The following is a 25,405-nucleotide window of genomic DNA, read 5'->3' as shown; positions in this document are numbered from 1 at the left end:
TGATTTTACATGTACTTGCATACAATATTAATGAATATTTTAAATTAATTCCCCTTAATGTTCACAATAACGGTAAAAATTTCTTAATTTTCTTTTTAAAGTATATTATTCCCTTTAAATGCGTCAAACAATTTTTTTATTCTCAAATTCCTCGTAAGCAATTAACTTTAGAGAGAAAAGTAAATCTCAACGATGGATGAAAAAGTTAATATCAAAATAATTAATGCACAAATCGATTTAATTCAATAATAAGAAAAATAAATAAATTTTAAAGCTAAAAAATTAATTATATGAGATTAAAATTAAATAAATTAGATGATAAGATAATTTTTTTTTTATAGAATTAAATCGATTAAGTTTATCCATCAAAATAAATCATTTTCAATATTTGCGCTAGTTAAAATTTTGAATTAATACTATATTATAAATTAAATTATTTATTTACTATTCCTTGAGAAGTAAAACACATCTAGCTGAAATTATTTAAAATTAAATTAAAATAATTGAACAATATTTAAATGTAAAATTAAATTAATTAAATGATATGATCAACGTGAGTTAATTAACAAATATTATTCTTCCTTAATTTATAGTTTCAATTTCAAATCCCATAAATACTGAAAACAAAAGTTTTGCAGACTCAAACATACTATCCTAGTTTAGATTAAAAATAATAATAATTAAATACTATAGAACATGTTTAAATAAAAATATTTATTAAATGTTTATTTAAGACTAATCTTTAGATAAAAAATTTACAAACTTAATTATAAATTTTACTAAATAAATTAAAAATAATATTTTATAAATTTATTTTAAAAATTTTTAAAAATTTTAGAAAATAAAAAAATTATTTTGTAAATTTAAATATATTTCATATTAGCTCTTAGAAATTATCTGACCACAAATACCCGAGTTTCTACGTAAATTGCGTCAAGAAAACGAATTCAAAAGTTTCTGTTTTCGGTAAGAATACCAACATTTTTATTATGACAGAAAAAATTCAAATTTTTTTTTTCAATGTATTTCTTTTTACATTGAATTTGAAAAAAAAAATATTTTGTTCGTAATAAAAAAATTTCGTAAATATTTTAATATGAAATTATAAAGTACATAAAAATAATTCAATTTAATTTCTGATTAAAAAAACTCACAAATATTTAAAGAAACAGATAAAATACTAAAAATAAAAAATTTTACATTAAAAATATAAAAAAATTACTAATTAATTTTTAAATCATTAAATTATTTTACAAGAATACTGATTAAAAATATTTTTATTAAAGTTTACCTTTAATTTAAAGTGATCGATCACGTGCATTGCACGTCCCCAAACACGTTTGCGAAAGTGGAGAGAGTGGTGGAGCTAGTTTTAACGGACCCCGACACCGCCAAAAGAAGCCTCGTACCCGTTTTCAAATGGGTCGCACTTAGGTTTACATCTTCAGCAATCTTTCCCTTCCCTCATTTCCATAACTCTAATTTCTCAATTCTCACTCCATCAACCATGTCTAACAGGTTTTGTCTTTTTCCATTCCACCGATTCTCGCTTTTCCTTCGATCCCTTCCCATATTTCTTCGATTTCTCCTACGTGCTTTTTCGATTTTGCCTTTTTCTATGTCTGATTCGGTTATTCTTCGTGATTTAGGTGCAGGAAAAGAATTTTTTTTATTTTTTTTCTTTTCTGTTTGCGTTGTTGTTTGGTGTGATGGGATAATCTGTATTTGCTGCTGCTAATGTGTTTTGATGCTTCCTTTTCGTTTCTTTTCTCTTTGTAGTAATTAGGAATTCTATTGAAAACCAAATGTGATCAATTCTTTTTCTGATAAGGTGGATGTGGAATCGTTGGCGTTTAATATATGAGGTGAATTGAACGTTGAAGTTTATCCTATAGGTTTTTTTCTTCTTCTTTTTTCTTTTTGTGCTAATGATTCATTTGAAGTGACTTAGATAAATTGTATGTGAGGATGCTTCAATGCTTATGAACGTAAGGGTTTTGATTTGTACGATGTATACGCTCCTTGTAATTTCCGGGCTTTTTCTTGATTATGTCTTTGAAATTTGTTGATTAATTTATTTTAAATCCGTGAATTGTCTTAGGGTATGCAAGTTCTACGCTCGTGGAGCGTGTTTGAAAGGGGAGCAATGTGATTTTTCTCATGAAAGAAAGGATGATGTAACACTAATTGTGATTTTCATATACTATTTAGTGCCAATAGATCTTTTTATTTATTTTCTTACTTTTGTTTCTTATGTGAAAAACAGATTTGCACCTATTATCAAAAGGGATTCTGTGCCTACGGTAGCAGATGTAGATATAAGCATGTCAAAGCTTCCCAAGCATTGTCCGTGGCATCGTCTTCATCAAATGGACGCCAATCCCCTGCTTCAGATTCTGTTTTAAGTCAGACGGCTAAAGGTACATCAAATTGGGTTCCTAAGGCTGCAAGGTTGCCTTCATCTTCATCAGACAAGCGTGCAAGGTGTTCACAACGTAAGCATTTGGCCTCTCTGGGGAATGGTGATGTTGGTGAATCAAGTGCTAGTAGTGCTATACCATCTGATCATTTGTTTTGTACATTTTCCGCTGCCAACTGCCCCCTTGGAGATGAATGTTCTCGCATGCATGGAAATCAGTGTTTATACTGTAGAAAATTTTGTTTACATCCTACTGATCGAAAGCAAAAAGAAAATCATTTAAGGACTTGTGAGAAAAAAGAGAAATACCTTCAGGCTGTGAAAGATAGTCAAGAAATAGAATGCAATGTTTGTTTGGAGCGTGTTCTTTCCAAACCTAAACCATCTGACTGTAAGTTTGGGCTGCTCCCTGAATGTGACCATTCTTTCTGTTTATCCTGTATCCGCAATTGGCGTAATAGTGCCCCAACCTCTGGAATGGACATCAATAATACTGCTAATACAGTGAGAACCTGTCCTGTTTGCCGCAAACTCTCGTATTTTGTCATTCCAAGTGGTATTTGGTATTCTACTAAAGAAGAAAAACAGGAAATTATTGACAACTACAAGGCAAACTGCAAGTAATTTCTTTTCTGCTCACATTTCCTTACTTTGGCCAGAAATTGTTTTGTTAGTTGTTGACTGGTAAATTTAAATTTATTTAGTTTATGGTTAATTGATCACAAGGTATTTTGGAGGGTGATTGGTTGTGAAAATATTCCCTCCTTCTCTCATCCTTGCTTACACTTTATATCCTTACTCCTACTCCCCACCCCCTCTCCACATCACACAACAGTCACACACACCCAAAAAGTACACAAAAATGCAAGTACCCACAGGATCCCAATATTTGTGTCAGATGTTGATGTGTTCACTCTTTACACTTTCCTGTTGAGGAGGGGCCAAGTTTGGTTATTTAGGCGGCAATCTGATGGTTAACAAAAACTAAGCCAATTTGTGTTAATAAAGTGTGCATGTTTTGATATGTAAATTTTTAACTTACCATTCTTGTCATTTTTTTCAGACTAATTGACTGCAAGCATTTTGATTTTAGAAATGGGAATTGTCCATTTGGGGCTAGTTGTTTCTACAAGGTACCCAAGCTACCTTTGCTCTTTTTCTTTTGTTTTATTTTTATATTTTCCTTGGGAAATTTTGATTATATAATGGTTGTTAGCAAATGTGAGTACATCAATTTTTGAGCAATAAATTGCTCTCCACTCCACCATGCTTGTCCTTCCACCTAATGGATATTTATTAATCTGTATGTTTCTTAGATTATTTTTTACTATGAAATTAATCCATTTTATTTGCCGCACATAATTCATATGTTGTCTCTTTGACCTTGGGATCAGTTGTTGTCGTGTTGAATTTGATTCTATTTATATAAACATTATGTGGGCTTACTGTCCCTCCATCTGGATTGAGAAATCAACAAGATTTTTGAATTTATCTTATAGTTATTCTTTAGTCCTTTTAGGATATTGACTTAGGCCATGGATTGATCAAGAGCATCCTATAGTTTAAAATTTGAAATTTTGAGAAGGTTGATTTGGTCAATGGTAAAATATTACTAAAATATTTTGCCATCAAGCAAACTAATTGATGGTTGTGTTACCATGCTACTGTTATTGTTATTAACATGCATTACCATTTATAATAATATATTTGGTACTGCGAAATGAACTACTTAGTTGATTGACTTGATTCTATATATTACATTTTATGTTCTGTATTGCCTTTATTTATCTTTATAATGAAGAAAAAGAGTATTGGTAGTAATTGAAAACATAATAAACTATGATTTGGAGCTATTTTAATTTGTGGTTTGTCTGAGGAATGTTAGCAATGCACTCTAAAACATTTTTTCAACGCATTCCTAGTTATGGGCTAAATGTATTGAAAACTACAAAAGTATTAGCGAGAAACATTAAATGACGAATGAGAAAGAGTTAGATTTACATGATTTTTATAGTTGTCAATAAATTTTAACCAATAACTAAGAGTGTATCAGAAAGTGTGCTGCTAGCATTTCTGTTGTTTGTTTTGATTCCTAAAGTTCCCTTGTTTCTAGATTTTGAGTTTTTGACCAATGATGCTGGGTGTCTTGTTTCAAACTTGAATGGAGACATTAAATAAATGATACGAAAGAGGGGAATTATAATTTTTCTAAAACTTTTAGTTACACAACATGAAATTAAAATAAAAAAAAAAGAAATTAAGCCTCATCGGGTATGCTTTTAGTTTGAACTAAATACTAATAGGCTATAAATATCCTTAATGAAGATGAAAGACAGTTACTCAAATTTCAGATACATGTAAATCTGTCTTTATTCACCCTTTGTACTTTTAATCGTTGATGCAGCCTAGATCTGTTCTCTAATGATTCAAATCTGTTGTTCTCAGCATACAGTGAAGCCAGGCTCATACACATGGATACATAACAGGCCACCACCTCAACGGAGACAAAACAATTTTGATATGTATGATATGTTGGACATGCTCAGCGAAGTTGATTTATCAAGTTCAGAATATTATTCCATCATGAGGGACTCAGAGTTTTTTGATGATATGGATCCATTTGACATGATGGCTATATCGGATAGGCTCACTGGTGGATCAGGTCCTTGTTTAGGTCCTTTTGATTCTGATGACGAGGAAATGGGTATTTTTCAGATGGCTGCATTGTCAGAAGAACTAGTTGCTGGTGTGGATGATTTTGGTCCTGAAGATTTTGATGATGAAGAATTCAATCCTATGGAGGCAGCCATTTTATCAATGATGATGCATTCTAATATGGATGAAGAGGAGGAAGAAGACAGTGACGAAGACTAGTAGATTTGCTTAGTTCATATGAAAGCCCATTTTTAGCCAGTTTCTGAGGTAGCCTTTGGCAGTATGGTACCTATCATCTTGTTTTGGAAATTATTTGGGCAGGAACTTCCAGATTGATTCTAGTTTATGATATGCTTTTACTCATGCCTCTAGCTGCTATTCGTGATAATATGCCATTTTTGTATTTACTGGTATGATGCTATTGAAGGAGTTTGGCTCGAGGGTTTGGTTTGTCTTGGCTCATAGTTTGCACAGTGAATTGTGATTGTGCGCTATAAGGAAAGGCTTGTCATCGTTGGTCCGTCGGCGATATTTGCTTTGTGTGTGGTTATTTTTTCGTCCAGTTGCACCATTGTAATAAGCATAGAAGATTGAACAGTTCTGGGCCTAGTTTCGTAAGCTTTCTACCTTTGATATTAACTCTTCAAATTTACTGATAGATTTTTTGAGCGTCAAGTATTTTGTCTTTTTTTTTTAACCGAGGTTATTTTTTTCTTTCTCCTTGCAATTTTAAGAGTGTTCGTTTCGCGTTGCTTTTGTGTTTAGGTGTTGGTTTAAGGTATGAATCTAATTAATCGAAGTATGCAATGCAACACACTTTTATAATATTACTATGTATTCTGTAATAATTATCAAAATGATGAAACTTATTTTTCTCTTGAATACAAAAACCAAGTATAATATTTTAATTACCATAAAAAAGAAATCAATTATTTCTCGAGGGATGATAATTATATTATCAGAATAAAAAAAATTTAGCTTCTATCAACAAGTATTTGAAGTGGCTTCATTTTATATTTAAAATCATATTATATTGTAAACAATATATTCTAGTTACATGTTTAAAAATTAGTTGCAATAAATGAATTATTTAATGCTGTATATTATATAGGACTGAAACAAAGATTTGCTATTTTGCTAATCTAAAGAGGGTTTTGACAATGCTTTCTAAACAATCAACTTAATCGTTAGATAATGGACTGAAAAATATAACACACAAACGTTGCATATAAGTTGTATTGATTTTTACAGATGATTTTTTTAAACTTATGAAATTATTGACCTCAAATGTTTTTAGTATATGTATAGTTTATCTCATTTTAAAAGGCAATCGTTTACTTTTATTAGTTTTGTGAGATAGCTTTCGAAAATAAGCAATTGTTTTTTAAAATTGAATCAATTTCAAATATAAGTGTAAAAAGGTTTCTTACATCTTTTTTATTGTGTAAAATTTATTTTGATCCTATTTAATGCTACATGGGTGTGAACGAATAAAATATTATAAACAGAATCACAAATTATTTTTATTGTGTTTGTGTATTTCATTTCACAAAATTTTAAAATCTTTTTTCTCTAAAAGGAATATACAAGTAATATTTTATATTTTATTAGTTATTTTAACTATCGTTTAAGAGTATTTTCGAGGATTATAATTTGGTTTGAACATGCTTTGAATTACTAAATTTTTGTAATTTTTTCATTTAGTCTTTCTAAGCATTTTTTTAGTCTTTTTCGTTGATGTAGTTCAACAAAAAGAAAAATTGATATTTGACAGTTTTTTAATGGACCAAATCAGCCACGAGAATAAAAACGAAAATTTGTAAAAGACTGAGGAACAAACAACAAAAATTGTTTAAAGAGACTAAACTTAAAAATTCACTAAAATGTGAGAACAAATTATTTAAATTTTATAAATTTTACATAACTTTAATAAATTATGCGTTTTGATGCATAAATAATATGTTAGGTTTAAAAGTCCTTGGAATACAAAGGTTTATTATTAAATATAAAAAAGTTTAGCAATTTGTTTTGAATATTATGAAATTATATTTAAAATATTGTTCATTTGCTTTTTATTGTACAAAATGTTTTTTGAGAAGGTTTTGTGCGTTTGTGACTGACATAAATCCATCAATATTTAGATATATGGTCACTATAAATGATAAGAAACTATATCAATTTCAAAATGGTTGAACATGAAGATCAACACTTGTCTTATGTGTAAAGGACAACAACATACTTGAGGAGTTTAAGTTCAAGATGAGGCTAATTCATCAAAGGATTTGATAAAACCACCAGCAAAGAAGAGAGTTTGCTTGAGAAAGAACAAGATTTGAGTAAAGAAAAAAGTTAAATTAAGTTAGCATCACAAGAAACTTTGAAAAGAATAAAAAAAACTTTTAGAAAGTTCCTATGACCATAAAAAGAATGTTCTCAATCAAAGAAGTAATCCATGAAAAAAATATTTTGCCAAGAGCACGGTACCTAGCTTGAGTTTCCCTCTTCCTCAAAAGGCTTCAAGGTGACAATAAAAGGCCTTAACTTGAAAACCTATATGTTGAATTAAATTTCTGTGTGAATTTATAATTTGATGTTGTTTGTCCTCAATCTCTTTCATTAATACGATTGAATGTTGTCTAGATTTTGTTTGGATAAAAAGATAAAAAGTATGATAAATATTAATGTTTTTTCAAAGGATTTAAGTTAGGACCAGACAAAATATTTAGTTATACAAATTCAATCTATAACTAATGTTAAACTAGTTTTGAAAAACTCGATACACATTAAACTAATTTTTTAATTTACTACATTTGTGTAATCAAATTTAGTATTTTAAATTTACTTTCTAAAATCATATTTTTCTTTATTTGTCTAAAATCAGATTTTTAACATACTAATTTAATAATAGTATAAAAAATATTTATAGCATATTTTACTAGATTTAAAATGAATTTAAAAAATAAACTAAATTAGTTTAAAATTTAATCTATATAATTAGATTTAAAATAGATTTAGATTAGCTTTATACAAATCCAATGTATGCCCACCCTTAATCTTTTCAAAATATAAAAGTTTGTTTCCCAACTAAAGCTAGCGTCTAAGTGCCTAACATTGAGTAAAAAGATAAAGGAAAAAAAAAATATGATTAAAAATAGAATTATACTTTTTATCTTTTTAAATGATTCGGCAAACAATTGAAATACATAGCTTTTATAAGTATATTAAGAAGTTATAAATTATTTTAAATGTTAGATGATTTTTTTTCCCCACAAAACTTCTTGCAAGTAGGTTTTTTTAAATGAAAACTATTTTTTGACAAATCAAAATTCAAATCTTGATATAAATGAAATATAAGATAGTAAAGGGTTAGAAAAGACATTGAATAAATTATTTGTATTAGTTTACCCACAAGCAATCTAGGTTTAGTTTGTTATACATAGTTAATTTTTCACTATTTAGATAAGTCAACACTTTTTGAAGAATCGTATAAATTTCTCTGCACTTAACAACCAAGTAATTTAGTTATCAAACAAAAGTTTAAATGTTACCACTAATAGAAAATTATTATTGCTAATAAATTTATCAAAGAACAACTAACTATGTTTATATAAGGAATAAAAAATATTAAACGAAATATCTTATTTTTTGAACATTATCTCTATGCATTTAATACGAATTGACATTAAAGCTACATTTTCTTATAGAAAATTTGTTTCGAGGTGCTAATTACATAGGTGACAAGAGATGTTCACATACTTGAGAGGAATTTTCTATTCTTAACTTTAAAAAAAATTGTTATGCTAATTTTTGAAATAAAAAAGAGGGGGAAAGTATTTTTATTTTTAATAGATATTCTCTAATTTGATAATTTTTCAAACATAAAAAAATAAAATGCTAAATTAGTGTAAACTTAATGTATCAAGTCTTTTTTGGTTTATTTTTATAAATATTATATAATTCGAATTAAAAAAAACTTTTCCTCCTTATCTATTTTCTCTAAAACCTAACTCCCAAATATATTTTTAAGAGAAAATTCATGTCATATCTTCTTTTTGCATGTTAGGCAGTTGGCTTAAGTCTTAAATAAGTAAACATGCATCTATCTTGAAATTCTTAACTCCATATAAACTTTAGATGAACTAGAATATGTTTGATTTACTTTTTAAAAACAGTTTTTAGTTTTTAAAAATAAATTATAGTATAAAAACATACTCTTAGTCTCAAATTCTCCAAAGTAGTTTTCTTTTTAAAATGCTACTTCTTAAATGTTTGTTTAGATAACTTATTTTCTATTTTACTTTTTATTGTATTCACAGTAACCATACATTCAATAAACATTATTAGCTTCTGTTAAATCCATACAATGATTATACATTTGTTTCTATTAAAATTTGAGAGTTATACAATCTTAGATATAACTCTAAAAAAATATGTATTTTTTTATTCTGGTTGATACTAAGTTTGGAACCTAAGTACTATAGTGCCTAAGTGCTAGAATTTCATGTGTCCAGGGAATAGTTGACCTATTTTTTAAAGAGTTTTTTCTTGATTCAATTAGATACTATTATTTCAAAACTCGATCATGTTAGACACTTAATATTATGAATGACCATTTAAATAATTGACAAAAAATGTGATATAAGTATGATATGATATGAAAATAAGTATGTCTAAATTTTTTTACAATAAACTATAAAGATAGTGTGTGCTAATATGAGTTCATATGCATTGCTTTGCATATTATATTAATAAAACCATAATGTTGCTCATGAATATTGTGAATGTGATGGTTTCTCTTGATATCAATGTGAAAAGTTTGAATCATCGATTTATTATATTATTATAGGTATTAATACGTTGTAAAAGAAAATAAATGATATGATATGTTTGTGTTGAAATTATGTACATGACATTGGAAGATGAAAATTAATGATTTTTTAATCTTTATATGAGATTCACAATTTAAAACATACAAACACATCATGATATTGATTTTAGGATTATCTTTTTATGATGAATATGACAATCAAAGTTATATTCTTTAGGTATTCACACGAACAATTTTATTAGAAGATCTTTGTCATTATTATACTAGTTGTAACAAGGGAGAACATAAGCTACATACTTAAAGTTTTTTATAAAATAAAAAAAAAATCCTTCAATTCTTAGATTTATTTTTTATTAGTCTAATCTAGTTAGATAATAATTATAATCTAACTAGAATTTGTTTAATCTAACATGCTTATTCTTTGAGTGAGATCCTATAAATTTTTCTAATATTTGGTATGATATTAAATATAAATTATTTATTTTTCATACTATAATATGAACAATATTTAGTAATATCTCATTATTATCTAAATATTAATAATATTATTAGATTGATATAACTTATTTATGTGATATAATATATATTATATAATTAGTCTCTTTGTCTATACAACTAAATAAGCATAAGGCATAAAAGATGTAACTTAGTAAAGTCTAATTTTTTTTTATACTTATGCAAATTTTTCCAAAATAAATATCTCATTTTTAGTATTTAGCTTATGGTCATACATTTTTTAGTTTAATTATATCAATAGGCCTACAGATATTACTCCTATTATAAAGAAGAGATAAATTTTATATAAATTACTTATAGTATTTTATATAATTTATTCTATGTCTAGCTTTAACTTTATGTTCACCTTGTTACATATGAGATTTGATGAGATTAAAACATAGAATTCATTATGTAGGAATCAACTCACATTTACCATTATTGCATTCAAAATTTGTTATCACACTCATACAATAATTTATGTAATGTTCTTGTAGTAGGTCAAGACATTATATTATTATTCCTAATGCGTATATATAGAGACTTAATATTTTGTAGTAAGTACTTTCAATTTATTATATCATTCTAATATTAATACATAATTATGAATATTTTAAAAATAATACTAAATAAAATCTCTTAATTAAATTATTTATTTAATATCATATAAAATTCTATATACTATTTTTAGTACATCACTGTATGGTTTGGAAAGAAAAAAAATGAAATGCTTCAAAATATTAATTCTCTTTCATATTTATAAATTTTTTAATAAATTAAATTAAATATTTGGATGATCTTGATTTTCTCCAATGATTCATTCACGGGAGATAATCTCGTTTCGATTTTTAGTGTATACATCAACAATGTAGGCTATAACTATGTTATACTGAAATAATGAAATGAAATGTAAAAAAGAAAATTAATGAAATTGATAAAGATGAGATAATGTAAACGTAGTAAAATGTAAGAGAAATGTATGAAGTATGACTATATAAATATACGAAGATATTTATTGGTTATGGCTTATAAATTGATTATAAATTAATTTTAAGATAATATTAACCAATGGTAACTTATATTTTGATAAGAGAATTTATTTAGATTTTTATCTCCCTTTTGTAATTTTTTTTGACATTTTCAAATTTTAATCAAAGCCACTTAGTTTTAGTGATTTTGTATTCTTTTATAATGATGCAAATAATTTAAATATGTGTCTAAGGTCATCTATTGGTTTTAAAAATAAATTTTACATTCATGTTAAACTAATAAGCTTTTCGCAACATCTCTTTACAGTTATACTAATCAAAATTGTTGTAGAATTTACGTAATATTTACCACGTGTTACTTCTCCCAATCAAGTGAAGCAACTAATTTATTAAATTTAATAAAATATAATAATATTGTTGATAAATAATCAAATTAATGACTTATACATTAGATAAATAAATATATCTATTTATGAATAATAAATAAATATTTTATTATTACAAATCTCACAATAAATAAGATAATAAAAAAATTTAATATTTATATCTAAAAATGAATTTTTATTTTATAATTAAATTTTAAAATAAGAATAATTTTTATAAAAAAATTTAAAAATAATATAAATGTACTAAAAAAAAACTAACCTAATTTATTTAATAAATAAATCTATCCCAATTTAAATCTAACTTGAGTATTAAGTTTTTAATAATCAAGAACTGAAAAATATAAGGAATTAGTAGCTCAAGACCTTTATTTAATGATTGGTAATGAATGTTGTTGACAGTAATTTGAGTGATTTATTGTGTTAGGTTTTTCACATGATTTGGTATTTAATTTTTTTATATATAAATGTATAATTTTTCTATAAAAAATTAATAAAAGTATATTTTGTATTTGCGGAGATAATAAGCTTATTTTATTTAAAATAAGAAATAACCTTTTATATTATTTATTTATTGATATCATGAATTAATCTTATTGTATATATATTAAGTATAATTACATATTTATTATTATTGAATTATTGTTGATTTAATCATTATAAATAAACTATTAATTAGTATAGCTAATTTTAAAGGTATTATTAAAATCATAATTTAATAGCATATTTCTATTTTAAAATATATTTCTCGGTGACGTTAATTCTTTAAATCAGAATATTTTTGATACAAAATTTAAATATAAAATTTTATTTTAAAATGATTAGACACATTGAACATCCATTAATACTGAATAATATATTCTTTAAAAAAGAAAAATAATATTTGTATAGTGTTTTTTATAAATTAAAAAAGAAGGAGAAAAGAAATAATAAAACGAGTAATATAATAGATTTATTATAAACAAATATTATAGAAATAATTAAACTTGCTAATAAAAATAGGAGAGAATAGAGGAACACTTGAAGACACGTGATCATATGACAAAGCAATGTCATAGAAATGATAGGGGAAGTGACGAAGAGGAAAAGACTTGGGTAGGTTGTGGTGTGGATACCAAACCAAGGTGGAACGTTGTGTTCTCTCCCCCATACTTATTTGCCATCCAAATCTAACTTCCAAAATTTTCGCTTATTTCCACCATCCAACCATTTCTCAGGTCCTCTCAATCTTAATTTGAGTGGCTGCAAAACCCCACGTGCTACCCTCCTTCATTTGTTTTTGGCTCTTTCTTCATATTCACCTCTTTTTTCATCCAATTGTCTCTTTGAGGTTTAGGGTTTTGATCATCTCAGCTCTCGCTTAATTTAAGGATTTTCCTTTTCCTGAATAATCGCCATGTCTAAGAGGTGAGATTGATTATCATGAATTTTCTTTGGTTAATTGATTTTTTTTTTTTATTATTTTGTGGATTTTATGTTTTGTGTTCTGCAGTTTCTTTGATTCTGGAGATTGTTGTTGTTTTTATAATATTCGTTTTATTTATTGTTCTTATAATCTTGTTTTATTGCTCTTTGAACTAGAGCAAACATTTATGTTTTCGGGCGTTGTTTCATTAAATCAGAATTCAGATGAAAAAGGGTTGAAATTTACAATCTAGAATCCTGCTTTTTTTTTTTTTTTTTGCAACGGTTTGTTATTGAATTTCAAATTTCGTTATTTGATTCATATGGCTTTTTAAGTGGAAACTCAATCAGGTTATAATTTTTAACGTATCATCATGACAGGCAATATACCATTCCTGGATGTCTTAACAATAATGAATTCTATATGTAGGAGAGTGAAATTTGATATTGCTATCTTGTTTATGATGATTGTAATTGATACTTATGTGTTTTCGTTTGTGGAAATATGGATTGAAGGGTTTTGATTTTTGACGTTGATTATTGATACTAAGGACAAGTGTTGTTGTGTGGGCCTTTTCTTTCACTGTTAATTTTCCCTGTCTTGTCTTTCTTATGCAACTTGAAGACTATTCTATTTTCTTTAATTTCTTATCTTCTGAATCCTCTAGGGTTCTTTGTAAATTCTTTGCCCATGGAGCATGTCTGAAAGGGGAGCATTGTGAATTTTCTCATGACTGGAAGGATCCTCCAAATAATGTTGGTGATACCAGCTCTTCTTTGCTGAAGATCCCACTAATTGATAGTTGTTAATTTACTTTTCTCTGAATCTTTCTGCCTGTTGTCTTGTTATGACAGATATGCACATTTTATCAGAAAGGAGTCTGTGCTTATGGTAGTCGCTGCAGATATGATCATGTCAAAGCTCCTCGAGCACAGTCCTCCACACCATCCTCTTCCGTAATTGAACACCAGCCCCTGGCTTCAGATTCTGCTGCTTTTGGAAATTCTAGAACTACATCAAATGGTTTTGTTACAGCTGCAGATTTTTCTCTTTCTGGGAGTCCTTACCTTCTTCCTCATAAACCAGCTTGGAATCAAGAATCTGAGTATCATGAATTTTTAGGGGAAGAAGATGTTGGTCAATCCATTATCACTTCACCTTCTGAGCATTCAATCTGTTCATTTGCTGCTGCTGGAAACTGTCCACGAGGGGAAAAATGTCCTCATATTCACGGGGATCTGTGTCCCACCTGTGGAAAGCACTGCTTACATCCTTTCCGATCTGAGGAAAGAGAAGAACATATGAAGAGTTGTGAAAATAAGCAAAAGCATCTTGATGCATTAAAACGGAGTCAAGAAATTGAATGCAGTGTTTGCCTGGAGCGTGTTCTTTCAAAGCCTACAGCAGCTGAACGTAAGTTTGGGCTGCTATCTGAATGTGATCATCCATTCTGCATATCTTGTATTAGGAATTGGCGTAGTAGTAACCCAACATTGGGGATGGATGTTAATAGCACATTAAGGGCTTGCCCTATCTGTCGTAAGCTATCTTACTTTGTCATTCCAAGTGTCATTTGGTACTCAACAACTGAAGAAAAACTGGAAATCATTGACAACTACAAGGCAAAGCTCAAGTAATTTCTTGATCACTTGCAAAATCATCTTATGACTTCTTTTTCTTTTCTTATCCAATTAATCTGTGATCTAATCACAAATTAAGCGAGGAGAGTTTTAACTTTGTGTCACCATTGTATGCTACTTAATTTATGAGGGGTGATGGTATTGCTACTTGACATCCATTTCCTTTCCTCCTCTATATTGGTCAACATGTGCAGGGGCAGTCAATGGCCAGCCATATAGCATATATTTCATTATAAGGAAAAATTTTGCTCATCTGAGTGAATGACTATCACCTTTTATGATATTCTTTTGGTAATTGTTTAACGCCATGTGTAGGTCAATTGATTGCAAGCATTTTGACTTTGGGGATGGAAACTGCCCTTTTGGAACTAGTTGTTTCTACAAGGTAAATCTGTGAAAATAACTAGTTGTGGGTCCATCTTTCTTTGTTCCTACTAAACAATTGTGTTAAAATTATGATGTTTAGATGGTAGTTTGAGGTTTTGAACTGGGTTAAAAATGATGCTTGATTAGTTCTTTGAGCTATGTATTTGCAAAGTTGACTGGAGATTGATTTTGGTTGACTTCAATTGCAGCATGCATATCGAGATGGCCGTCTTGAGCAGGTAGTTTTGCGACATCTAGGGGCTGCAGATGGCAATACTGTAATTGCTAAAGACATCAGGTTGCTGTGCCCCTTTTCATTGTTTCTTTTCTCTGGGCTTGTGCTATTTAACCTTTCCTCTCTTCATCTTTTTTTTTTTTGGGGCTTCACTAACACAATACCTGATGCTATCAGGTTGTCAGATTTCCTTGCTAACATGCATTTAAGATGAAGGATAACGTTCATATGCTCCAGTAAGTTCCAAACATGTGTTTCCTTTTACTTAAATTGACGATGACTTTTGTATATGGATTGATGTATAATAATGTTTCTTTTGTATCCTTTGCTTCATTATGGTTTTCAAGAAATGTTCCTGCGTCAAACACCCAATGGGAGAACTCCCTTGTCAATTAACCAACAAAAATACTTGATATGTGATTTGATTTGCTGGATACCTCATCTTGTGTTTCATGCTTAGTTGTTCTTTTTTTAACTTCTCTCTTTTAAGCCTCAAATTTGATTGTACTTTGGGAAGCATCACCATTTGTTCTTATGTTTATAAGCTGAGACAAACCTTTATGATATTTATGCAAGTTTGATTATCTTGTGAATTGTCATTGGTGATTGGTTTTATGGGTATGTGGAGGTCATGTCACATTTAGTAGCCTGCTGGTATTTTTACATAAGTTGTGTTTTGAGTTATTCTGGATTGGGGTTAAAGACATGAATGGACTACTATGTTTCCTTCTAGCCTTTTGAACACAGATTACAAACTTCAATTGTTTGCACCAAAGTTTCTCCTTTTACATCTGGACATATCATATGGAATAGAAGGAACAATTGAAGAAAAGAATTGACCTGTATTTTGTTGTTGCTTAATAAAGGACAATCATACTAGGTAGAAGGAAGCACCATTTCTTTTGGGCCATTTTAAGCAATCTTTTAGGGTCTTCCTGAATTATGAACATTAGCCATTAATGATCAAAGCAAGGGGAGAACAAGCCTTAGTTGAATACAAGGGATATTGTCTATGTTGACTTTATTACTAATTATTTCACTTTCCAAGTATTATTATTTACAAATGTATGAAACATATAAACACTTTCTGGGTTTCTAGGTTTAGGTACTTGGAATTAATTCTATAGAATGATGGAGACATTAATGAATATGTTACTCATAAAATACAAGTTAGGTGGTTAAAGTAGAAAAAGACATCAGAAGTTATTTGTGACTGTAAAATATCTATCAAGCTGAAAGGAAAGTTTTATTATACTGCAATACGACCAACTATCTTAGATGCTAGTGAATGATAGGCCTTAAAAGAACAACACAAGAAGAAAGTGAGAGTGACAAATATGAGAATGTTAAGGTGCATAAGTGGTCGCACAAAAAAATATAAGATAAGAAATGATAGTATATGTGATAATATTGGAGTAACATCTATAGTGAAAAAAATGACTCATAACTATATAAGGTGATTTGGTCACATGTAGAAAAGACTTTTAGAAGCACCAATGGAGAGTAGATTGCATGATTTTTAGTTCAGTAAAAAATAGGTCAAGGAAGACTCAAAAGATTTGTATATAAAGTTTTTAAAAATGATATTTTGATTAATGAGATTTATGAAATTTTGGTCTTTAAGCAAACTCAATTGCGTCGTGTGATTCATGTAGCCGACCTCACTTAGTGGGATAAGGCTTTGTTGTCATATTTCACTTTCGAAGCTTGTAATTCTACCATTGAATGAATATCATTTTCAGATGTACAAAGCAAATTGTACAAGAATAAGGATGATATCCAAAATTATGTAAACTACTGAAAGATTAAACTTATGAGTCATACTATGAAGTTGTAGAAAAATTGATTGAACAGACTCGGGAAGAAATTAAGATTGCAAAAATTTAATTTGGTTTTTATGCCAAAAAGATCTACAACAAAAACTATATATCTTTTATGATAGATGATGAGAAAATATCAATACAAAGAAAAAGACTTATATATGATTTTTATTGACTTGGAAAAAGCATATGATCGGGAGAAATGCTATGGAAGGTTTTAGAAAAGAAAGAGGTCTGTGTAACATCTATTTGAGTTATACAAGACATGTATGAAGGAGTAATTGCGTGTGTAAGAACTTATGGAAGTGTATTTAAGGACTTCTTAATTGGTATAAGTTTACATCAAGGCTTCAGTTCGGATTCTTGTTTAATCTAGTATTAAATGTGTTTACAAGTGACATACAAAATATTATTTTTAAGTGCATGCTTTTTATGATATAGTATTTGTTGATGATTCGAAAAAAGAGGTTTATGTTAAACTTGAGATATTGAGGGAGCCTTTAGAATTTACAAGTTTTTGTTTGAGTAGAAGTAAGACAAGGTATATGCATTACAAAAAACAAGATGAGAATCATGTGTTGGATGTTAAAAATTAAAATTGGAGATAATATTAACTATACCACAAGTTTCCAAATTCAGGTACTTGGGCTCAATTATATAGAATGATGGATAAATTAGTGAAGATGTTACTCATATAATATAGGTTGGGTGGTTAAAATGGAGAAAAACATCAAAAGTTATTTGTAACTGTATAATACCTATCAAGTTGAAAGGAACGTTTTATTGTATTGCAATTTGACCAATTATCCTATATGGGAGTGAATGCTGGGCCTTAAAGGAATAACGCAAAAAGAAAGTGGGAGTAGCAGAAATGAGAATGTTAAGTTGGATGAGTTGTCACATTAGAAAAGATAGGATAAGAAATAACACTATACAGGAGAACATTTGAGTAGCATCAGTAGGGAAAGTGGATTGCATTACTTTTAGTCTAGTAAAAAAGGGTCGAAAGAATCTTACACAAAGTTATTAAAATATGCTTTTTTATTTACCAGATTTTTGAAAATTTAGTTTTTAACCGAACTCAATGGTGTTATGTGATCGATGTAGCTAACCTTACCTAGTGGGATAAGATTTGGTTGTCGTTGATGTATGAAACAAATAAACACTTTCTATCTATTTATGTAATTCCTTTAATTGGTCTTTTGTTTTAATCTTGTTTTTGGCTCCCAAAATATCTAGCTCACATGCCTGCTCTTTTAAGCATTGATTGTTTGAATAGAACTGTTATTAAGCCCATTTCCTCTGATTTTCTTTTTTTCAACACTAGTTGTTTTAATTGCTTTTTGTGTTTCAACTCTGCAGGATACTTGCTTAAAAATGACATACTTCAATGTCAAAAGTTATTTTTTTTATTGCAAGCCAAGCTCCTCTTCTTGTTTCTATGGTACGTACCTTTTCAGTAAACCATATGATGCACTTGATAACCCAAAGTTTTCTGAATAAGTTTTGTTCGACTTGATTTGAGATTTATCGTTAAATTTGTCAAATAGCTAAAGTTGATACCCACAAAATATTAATTCCTGCTTTCAATCAATTTCTATCATGTAAGCATTTAAAATTTTCTCAATTTCATCGAGACTGTTTGCGTATGCAATATTTGAACCCTCTGGCCCCACCACCAAAAAGGAATAACATTTCCTTGAAACTGTCCGTCCTTTCTTTCAGTCTCTTACTTCATTCTGTTGCCATTTTGTCACAGAATTCATCAATGTTTTATTATCTTTTGTTAAGAGATGTAGTATAATGCCATTCACGTCTATTAACCTAACAGCTCAAGTTTTTGAGATTGTTGGTTCTTGTTTTCTTAGCATGATATGAGAGCCTCTGTGACTATGTTAGGAATTCTTGAGAACAGAAAACTAAGAACTTTTAGTAATGGATAAGAATCACAATACAGATAATAATGAAGGAAAAACATCCCTCCCCAGAGCTGTAGCTCTTCAGAGAAAACTCAGTGTCTGTGCCCTCTTAAGTTAATATCTAGTAATTTCCTCTTCACTATCTGGATATTATCCTTCCCGTAATTTAAACTAATATTCTAACAGAATACTCTTAACAAATTCAAATCTAATCTTATCCTATCATAATCTTATCTCGTCTCTTAATAGAATCCCAAAAGAATCATCTTCCCTAACAACAGAATGCAAAGTTATCTAATAAACCAATACTAGCAGAATACTATCATCTTCTTGAATATCTCTTTTGTATGTAAGTGCCATGTTTCAACTGGTCCACTGCTGAATTCTGAACTTTTTAGTATCCTGGCTAGTAAGTAGACTAAGTGGTGTATTGCTTGATCATTTCCACTCGTGGACTTCTAATAAGAAGTTGAATTTCAGAACAAGATAGGTGGGCCTATGCATTTTTCATTCTTTGAGTGGAGTAGGAGGAGGTAAAAAAATAAAGAAGAGAAGATGAAGGAGAAGAAGATAGAGAAGACAAGACAATAGCAGAAAAAGACAAAAAATTGAGTTAATGTAGTTAACAAAAAATAACCTATTTGAATAAGTTAGAAGACGAAATTAAAAGTTTTAAACTCATGGAACTAAAGCAAAAAAAAAAAAGTTCAGAAGATCAAAGGTATAATTTTACCTAATAATAAATTCTTAAATTTGGGCTTAAGAGTAACTCCACCTCAAAAGTCAGCTTGTGAGGTGAGAATTGCTTTAGTCTTTGTAAAGTTCTTATTTGGCCATATCTATAGTTTATGTGGGACTTCAACACACTCCTCTCACTCAAGATTGAACATTTGGAGTGTGAAATTGTAGACTAATTTTTTTTAGATATTGCACTAGGAATGCTGTAGGGCCAAGCTGGTTGCACCTAGGAAAGCCTAATGACCAAGTAGGTTGTGCTGGGCAATCCACTAGGTCAAATCAATTGCACTAAAAAAATTTGTGCAGCCAGTTTTTTTTTTTCAGTTAAGGTGGACCCAATATTGGATTTACACTAGATTGTGATACCATCTTAAATTTGGACTTAAGCTTAACTCAATCTCAAAAGTTAGCTTATAAGGTAAGGAGTGCTTTAGTCTTTATAAGCTCTTGTTTGGCCATATCTATATTCAATGTGAGATTTAACATAAATAATCAAACATAGTACAAAACTCGTGAAAAATTACCAAAGTACCAAATAAGTGCTCTCCATAACAAAATTGTATAATTTTGATATACAATTTGAGTTTTCTGTCACTTTTCCTTAATTTAATAATCCAAAATTGTATATTCCATTGTATATATGTAAATTTTTTCCTAAATGATATAGTATATTTTATGACTGCATGAAGTTGCATATTTTGACAAATTTCCACCTGATTTTGAAAATGTCTATTTCCTTCTTGATGTAATGGCTTGAAAAGTTCGGCACAAGCTTGAATGTAAATTGATAGGAATGTGGATTCATTTAAGAAATATGGAGACTGGCTCCTTACAATTGAGGTAAAACCTGTAGAGTTCTTTAAAACAGAGAAGGAAAAGATGCCTTAGGTAATCCAAGAGACCGGTAACTTCCCTGCCAAAATCCTCACTTATAGGAAGGTGAAAAACATAGTAGAAATAGAGTGAAAAAAAAATATTTTGATGGGTAGAAATATGAGGGAAAGAAGTGGAACAAATTCTCTTCCCTTATTTGGATGACTGAAAAAGAGAATGAAAATAATTATATAGATGGTATATACAATTATTTTTATAATAATAATACAAAATTAATTTAATAAAGATATTTAAATCTTTTAATATAGTAATTTTTTTCTTAATACTTTTTTTAAAATTCTTTTTCAATTTTTATATTATATTTAGAATTATTTATTGTTGAAATAAACTAACATAAACTGAAAAATATCCTCTTCATAAACTGTTCATTTCACAGCAAAAGAGAAACTTTCCTTTTTTGTTTTCTTCCACTAAAATACAAAGCATTCAAACCATGAAAATATTTTTTCTATCTTTCCTCTCAAAATCATTCCATTCAAATAGCCCCCTTCCGGTATGTCCCACATGACATCTATTTTATTTCCTTCTTATGTCACCCGTTAATCCTTGATTCCAGTGTGACTTTAGTGTCATCAACTAACTAACACAAAGACTTAGGCTGTTAGGTGAAGATGCATGAATGGTTTTGTATTATATCTCTAACATGTTTCCTCACACAAGAGTCTGTTGGGGTTTGAAATATGGGTAATGCATAGTCTCACCTACCTTGTGCTGAAATTCAACATTTTATTAGAAAGATGGGGACGGCAAGGGTAAAGATGTCTTTGTACTTGGACATACTGTTATTTTTTGTTTAATTAGGCCAAATGCAAAGTAATTGGAGACACTATTTGATTCTATAGCTACCAAACACAACACATAGATTTGAATGTTCTGATCCTTTCTTTTCTATTCTATTTGTCCACATGCCAAAAGATACCTTAGTCATTAAATCGCTATTATTGACAATAGTGATGTGTCCTTGAAGCATCTCCTCCAACCTCACCCATACTATGCTATGGAGCCATAGCTGAATGTACAATGTAGTGTGGTTTTCTACTTACGGATCACCATGGCTCCTTCCCAACAAGTTTAGTCACTCTATTAAATTCTATTAAATTATGTTTGGTACTCAAATTCGAAAAAGTATCTATTATATTGCAATTTTTTTCGCTTGTTCATCTCTGGAGGTAAATATGGTACCCACTCCTTCAATTGTGGCCAATGTATAGTAAATCATATTCTAGGATACAATCAAGATAATATTCAATTCTCTAAATAATATAAGATATAATATTTGTTAAGTTTGGACTTTAAACTTAACTCAAATCCAAAAGCTAGCTCATAAGATGATTGCTTTAGTCTTTAAAAGCTATTATTTAGTCATAGCTATAATCAATGTGAGGCTTAAATACACTTTTCTCGCACTCAAGATTGGACATCTTGAGCATAGAAATTGTAGGAATTTTTGTTTTAATATGGCATTGGATAAGCCATGAGACCACAGGTAACACTAGAAAATTCATGGGACCAGGTAAGTTGAACTAGAAAATCCACAGGCTAGGTTAACTGCATTGGAAAAATGAGTGGGGCCAGATTTTATTTTTAATTTAGTCAAAGGTGGCCCAATATTAGATGTATGATAGGCTCTGATACCCTGTTGAATTTGGGCTTTAAGCTTAACTCAACTCCAAAAGTTAACTCGTAAGGTGATGATTGTTTTAACCTTTACAAGCTTTTATTCAGTCATATTTATAGTCAATGTGTAATTTCAACAATATTAATACCATAACAACAATACGAACATCTATATTTGCTCAGTTATATGGAGCATACAATGCTATTGGACATAATTAAAATTAAATTTTCAAAGATATTATTTATTACGAAATATCTTAATAATTTCTTCCAAAGTTCTTTTAGGTTTCCTTTTACCTTTTCTCATTGGCCTAAATCATGCAATTCATTTTCTTCACTAGTACCTCTAGTGACTTCCGTTGTACTTGTCTAAATTACCGTAATCAATTTTTTATTCTTCAATAGGTGATATTCAAATATTTTCTCATTCGCAATCATTTCTTTTGTCCTTTCTCATATTGCCACCATACATAAACATTCTCATTTTTGCAGCAATCTTTGCCAACCAAATGAATTCAATAAAAAATGTCTCATTAAATAAATGCCATGACACTGTCTAGAAAGGTCAATACACAACTGGTCTATAGAGCATACACCTACAACTTGAGTCTGGCTGTGGAAGCTTGGCTATATTGTTTAAGATCTAGAGCTATAGCTAGGACCCATCCTCCTTCATGGGTGAATCTATGTCCAGTGGTTTCAAAGGGTGTTCTTCCTATTCAATCTTCACGGCTAATGAATGACCCATCCTCCTCTGTTGGTTGGGTTTTCTTGTTCATCTGTCTCCACTTTGTTACCTAGAGGATGGGCTTTGTAACCTAGATTCTCCTACCTCTATTCCCTCTGTTTCCTCATTGTGAACCTCCTCTGACATGGAAAAGTTTCAGTCCTTGTTAAGCATGTGCACCCTCCATTCAAATCACATCACCTGGCATGTATAGTTATTTTTCCCAATCTTAAATTTTTGTGAAAATAAAAATATAAAGAAACTATTAAAGTAAAAGTGATTTCTGTCAAAGGAGTAGGCATTACCAGAGTGTCAAAAGTTTGCTCCATTGACATAAGAGCCATGGTCAATAAGGGCCTTGACAGCCTCTAGCAGCGTTTATGCATGGTGTCCTTTCCACATTGAAGTGTTGTATGACACTGATCAACCGAAAGCATTATCTCCTTCCAACACGAGGATTCAAATCTCTTCTGATGACTGAGAACTTGTGTATCCAATTTGTCCAGCAACCTCCTCTTCTGATCCATGTTCCTCTCCATTCTTTGCAAAGATGTCCTTAGGCTCCCTAGAACGCTAGTGATACCAATTAATAGGAACTTCGGTTTCCTTAAGAAAATATGGAGATTAGCTCCATACAACAGAGATAGACCTCTAGACTAGAATCCTCAAAGACAGAAAAGATACCATAGGTCATTTGGATGTCTTATGAAATCCCAAATCTTCACCTAATAATTGTCTCTCTTTCATTTCCCTCTCTTCACATGCCCCCGAGCCTCTAACTCTACCCTTGCTTTATGCAAGTTAGTTATATCCCAAGTCCTTCTGCCCTTGTTTGTAGTAACCAATTGTAATAGCACACGAAGGCTAGTGTTTAAATGATTTATTGGATTTGAATACTACTCGAAAATTGTCCCATCATATATTTTTTCTCTAAGTGTTAAGTGGAGTTTAGTTGTTGAGTGTTGACTAGTAGTAAAGTAGTAACAGCAAAAAGGGTTATTAGTGCTCTTTCAGGCAAGCTGTTCTCTCTTTCCTTTAGCATCGGGTTTTGGTGTATCTCTCTTCTACCTTTCTAATTTTTTTCTTTGAAACAATTAATTACTTGTCCAAGTTGTATTATAAACTATGGTTGCTAACAATGGTTTCTTTCTTATTTTTAATCAAAATTTCAGAGGTACCAGGGAAAGAAGCAGCACTGTGCATTCTGTTGTAATAAAGTGCATGTGTTAAATGGTAGATTGACATACTACGACGGTATGAACTTAATAAAAACTAATTTTTAAGGCATATAAATCCAAATATGGATTGATGGTGGTATACTCTACAGAATGCACTCTTTTTGCCATCAGTGAGACAATAAGAAGCGTTTACTTTTGTCTGGTGGATTTGAAAGTTATATGCAAAAATTAATTGGGGTGAAGTTTTCCTGTTAACATTATTGAGATCTTAAGATATACTAGTTTATTGTATACTGGATTCCCTTCTGGGTGAGGCATTGCGCCAAGGGACTTGGGAAAAAGTTCAAAATATGTATCGATTTTGTTATATTCATAGGACCTTGTCAGCGCCCTTTTGCGGCTGATATTGGTAACATAACGTTTCCCCCAATCAAATTTTCACTTACTGAATTCACAAGTGACACCCTTTGTTTAGTAGCTAGTGAAATTTCTTTCAATTTAACGGGCACTTTGTTTAGAGTAAATTTTATCTAAATATTATTTAGTTGAGCATTGCTGAATATTATGAAATTTTTGTGACGAAAAAAAACGAAATAAATGTGGAACAATCGGGTTAAATAAGTTTTAGAATGGACAAAAGATGGGGAATTGATGGAAATCATCGCTAGGTCTTCAGTATTGTCTTTTTCAGAGTTCATTTCTTAGCATTTATGATTTTATGTATTTAGTTTTACTTAAATTGATTTTCTTCTATCTCATTTCAGTCGCCATAATATTATGCCAAAATTTTACGAGATTAATTTTTCTAAATTAAACAACCCCGCCAATTTGAAATAAAATCCAAATGTATAAAGTTTGAAAAGGAAAATAAAGACATAACTGGGTTTGAATCGAGTTTTTTCTTTTTGTTAAAATAAAAACTTACAAATGAAGATAAAAGTTGTTAAACAACTGTCGTCTAGTTAAATAAACCAAATATTTTGTTTCAAAGATAATTTCAAAATCTAAGATACTTAGTGCTTAAAAGATGAAAAAGCAGCTAAAACACACATAAATTTAGAATATGTTTAGTTTTTGACAATTTGTTAATATTTTCA

The 25,405-nt window shown here is 29.6% G+C and overlaps 2 protein-coding genes across 7 annotated transcripts; both read left to right on the top strand.

Annotated features, from left to right (window-relative positions):
* The first annotated feature begins 1,395 nt into the window (after nucleotides 1-1,395).
* LOC113853820 (E3 ubiquitin-protein ligase makorin-like) lies at nucleotides 1,396-5,745 on the top strand. The gene is made up of 5 exons (XM_027484470.1): nucleotides 1,396-1,518; nucleotides 2,102-2,177; nucleotides 2,267-3,039; nucleotides 3,483-3,552; nucleotides 4,865-5,745. The coding sequence occupies exons 1-5, from the start codon at nucleotides 1,508-1,510 to the stop codon at nucleotides 5,291-5,293; spliced, it is 1,359 nt and encodes a 452-aa protein (XP_027340271.1). The 5' UTR covers nucleotides 1,396-1,507; the 3' UTR covers nucleotides 5,294-5,745.
* A 7,047-nt stretch (nucleotides 5,746-12,792) lies between these two features.
* LOC113853821 (putative RING-type E3 ubiquitin transferase C3H69) lies at nucleotides 12,793-25,158 on the top strand. Of its 6 annotated transcripts, XM_027484475.1 has the most exons (8): nucleotides 12,793-13,176; nucleotides 13,842-13,929; nucleotides 14,029-14,807; nucleotides 15,130-15,199; nucleotides 15,390-15,478; nucleotides 15,593-15,651; nucleotides 18,598-18,679; nucleotides 24,303-25,158. In XM_027484475.1, the coding sequence occupies exons 1-6, from the start codon at nucleotides 13,166-13,168 to the stop codon at nucleotides 15,627-15,629; spliced, it is 1,074 nt and encodes a 357-aa protein (XP_027340276.1). In that variant the 5' UTR covers nucleotides 12,793-13,165; the 3' UTR covers nucleotides 15,630-15,651; nucleotides 18,598-18,679; nucleotides 24,303-25,158. The 6 variants fall into 6 exon arrangements, with proteins under 6 accessions (XP_027340276.1, XP_027340272.1, XP_027340277.1 ...); XM_027484471.1 differs by having other exon boundaries at nucleotides 12,853-13,176; nucleotides 15,390-15,651; XM_027484473.1 differs by lacking the exon at nucleotides 12,793-13,176 and having other exon boundaries at nucleotides 13,231-13,929.
* The last annotated feature ends 247 nt before the right edge of the window (nucleotides 25,159-25,405 follow it).

The sequence above is a fragment of the Abrus precatorius genome, unplaced genomic scaffold (assembly GCF_003935025.1).
Source record: "Abrus precatorius isolate BTA unplaced genomic scaffold, Abrus_2018 Scaffold11, whole genome shotgun sequence".
Classification (NCBI taxonomy): domain Eukaryota; kingdom Viridiplantae; phylum Streptophyta; class Magnoliopsida; order Fabales; family Fabaceae; genus Abrus; species Abrus precatorius.
This window is presented reverse-complemented; position numbering and strand designations above follow the sequence as displayed.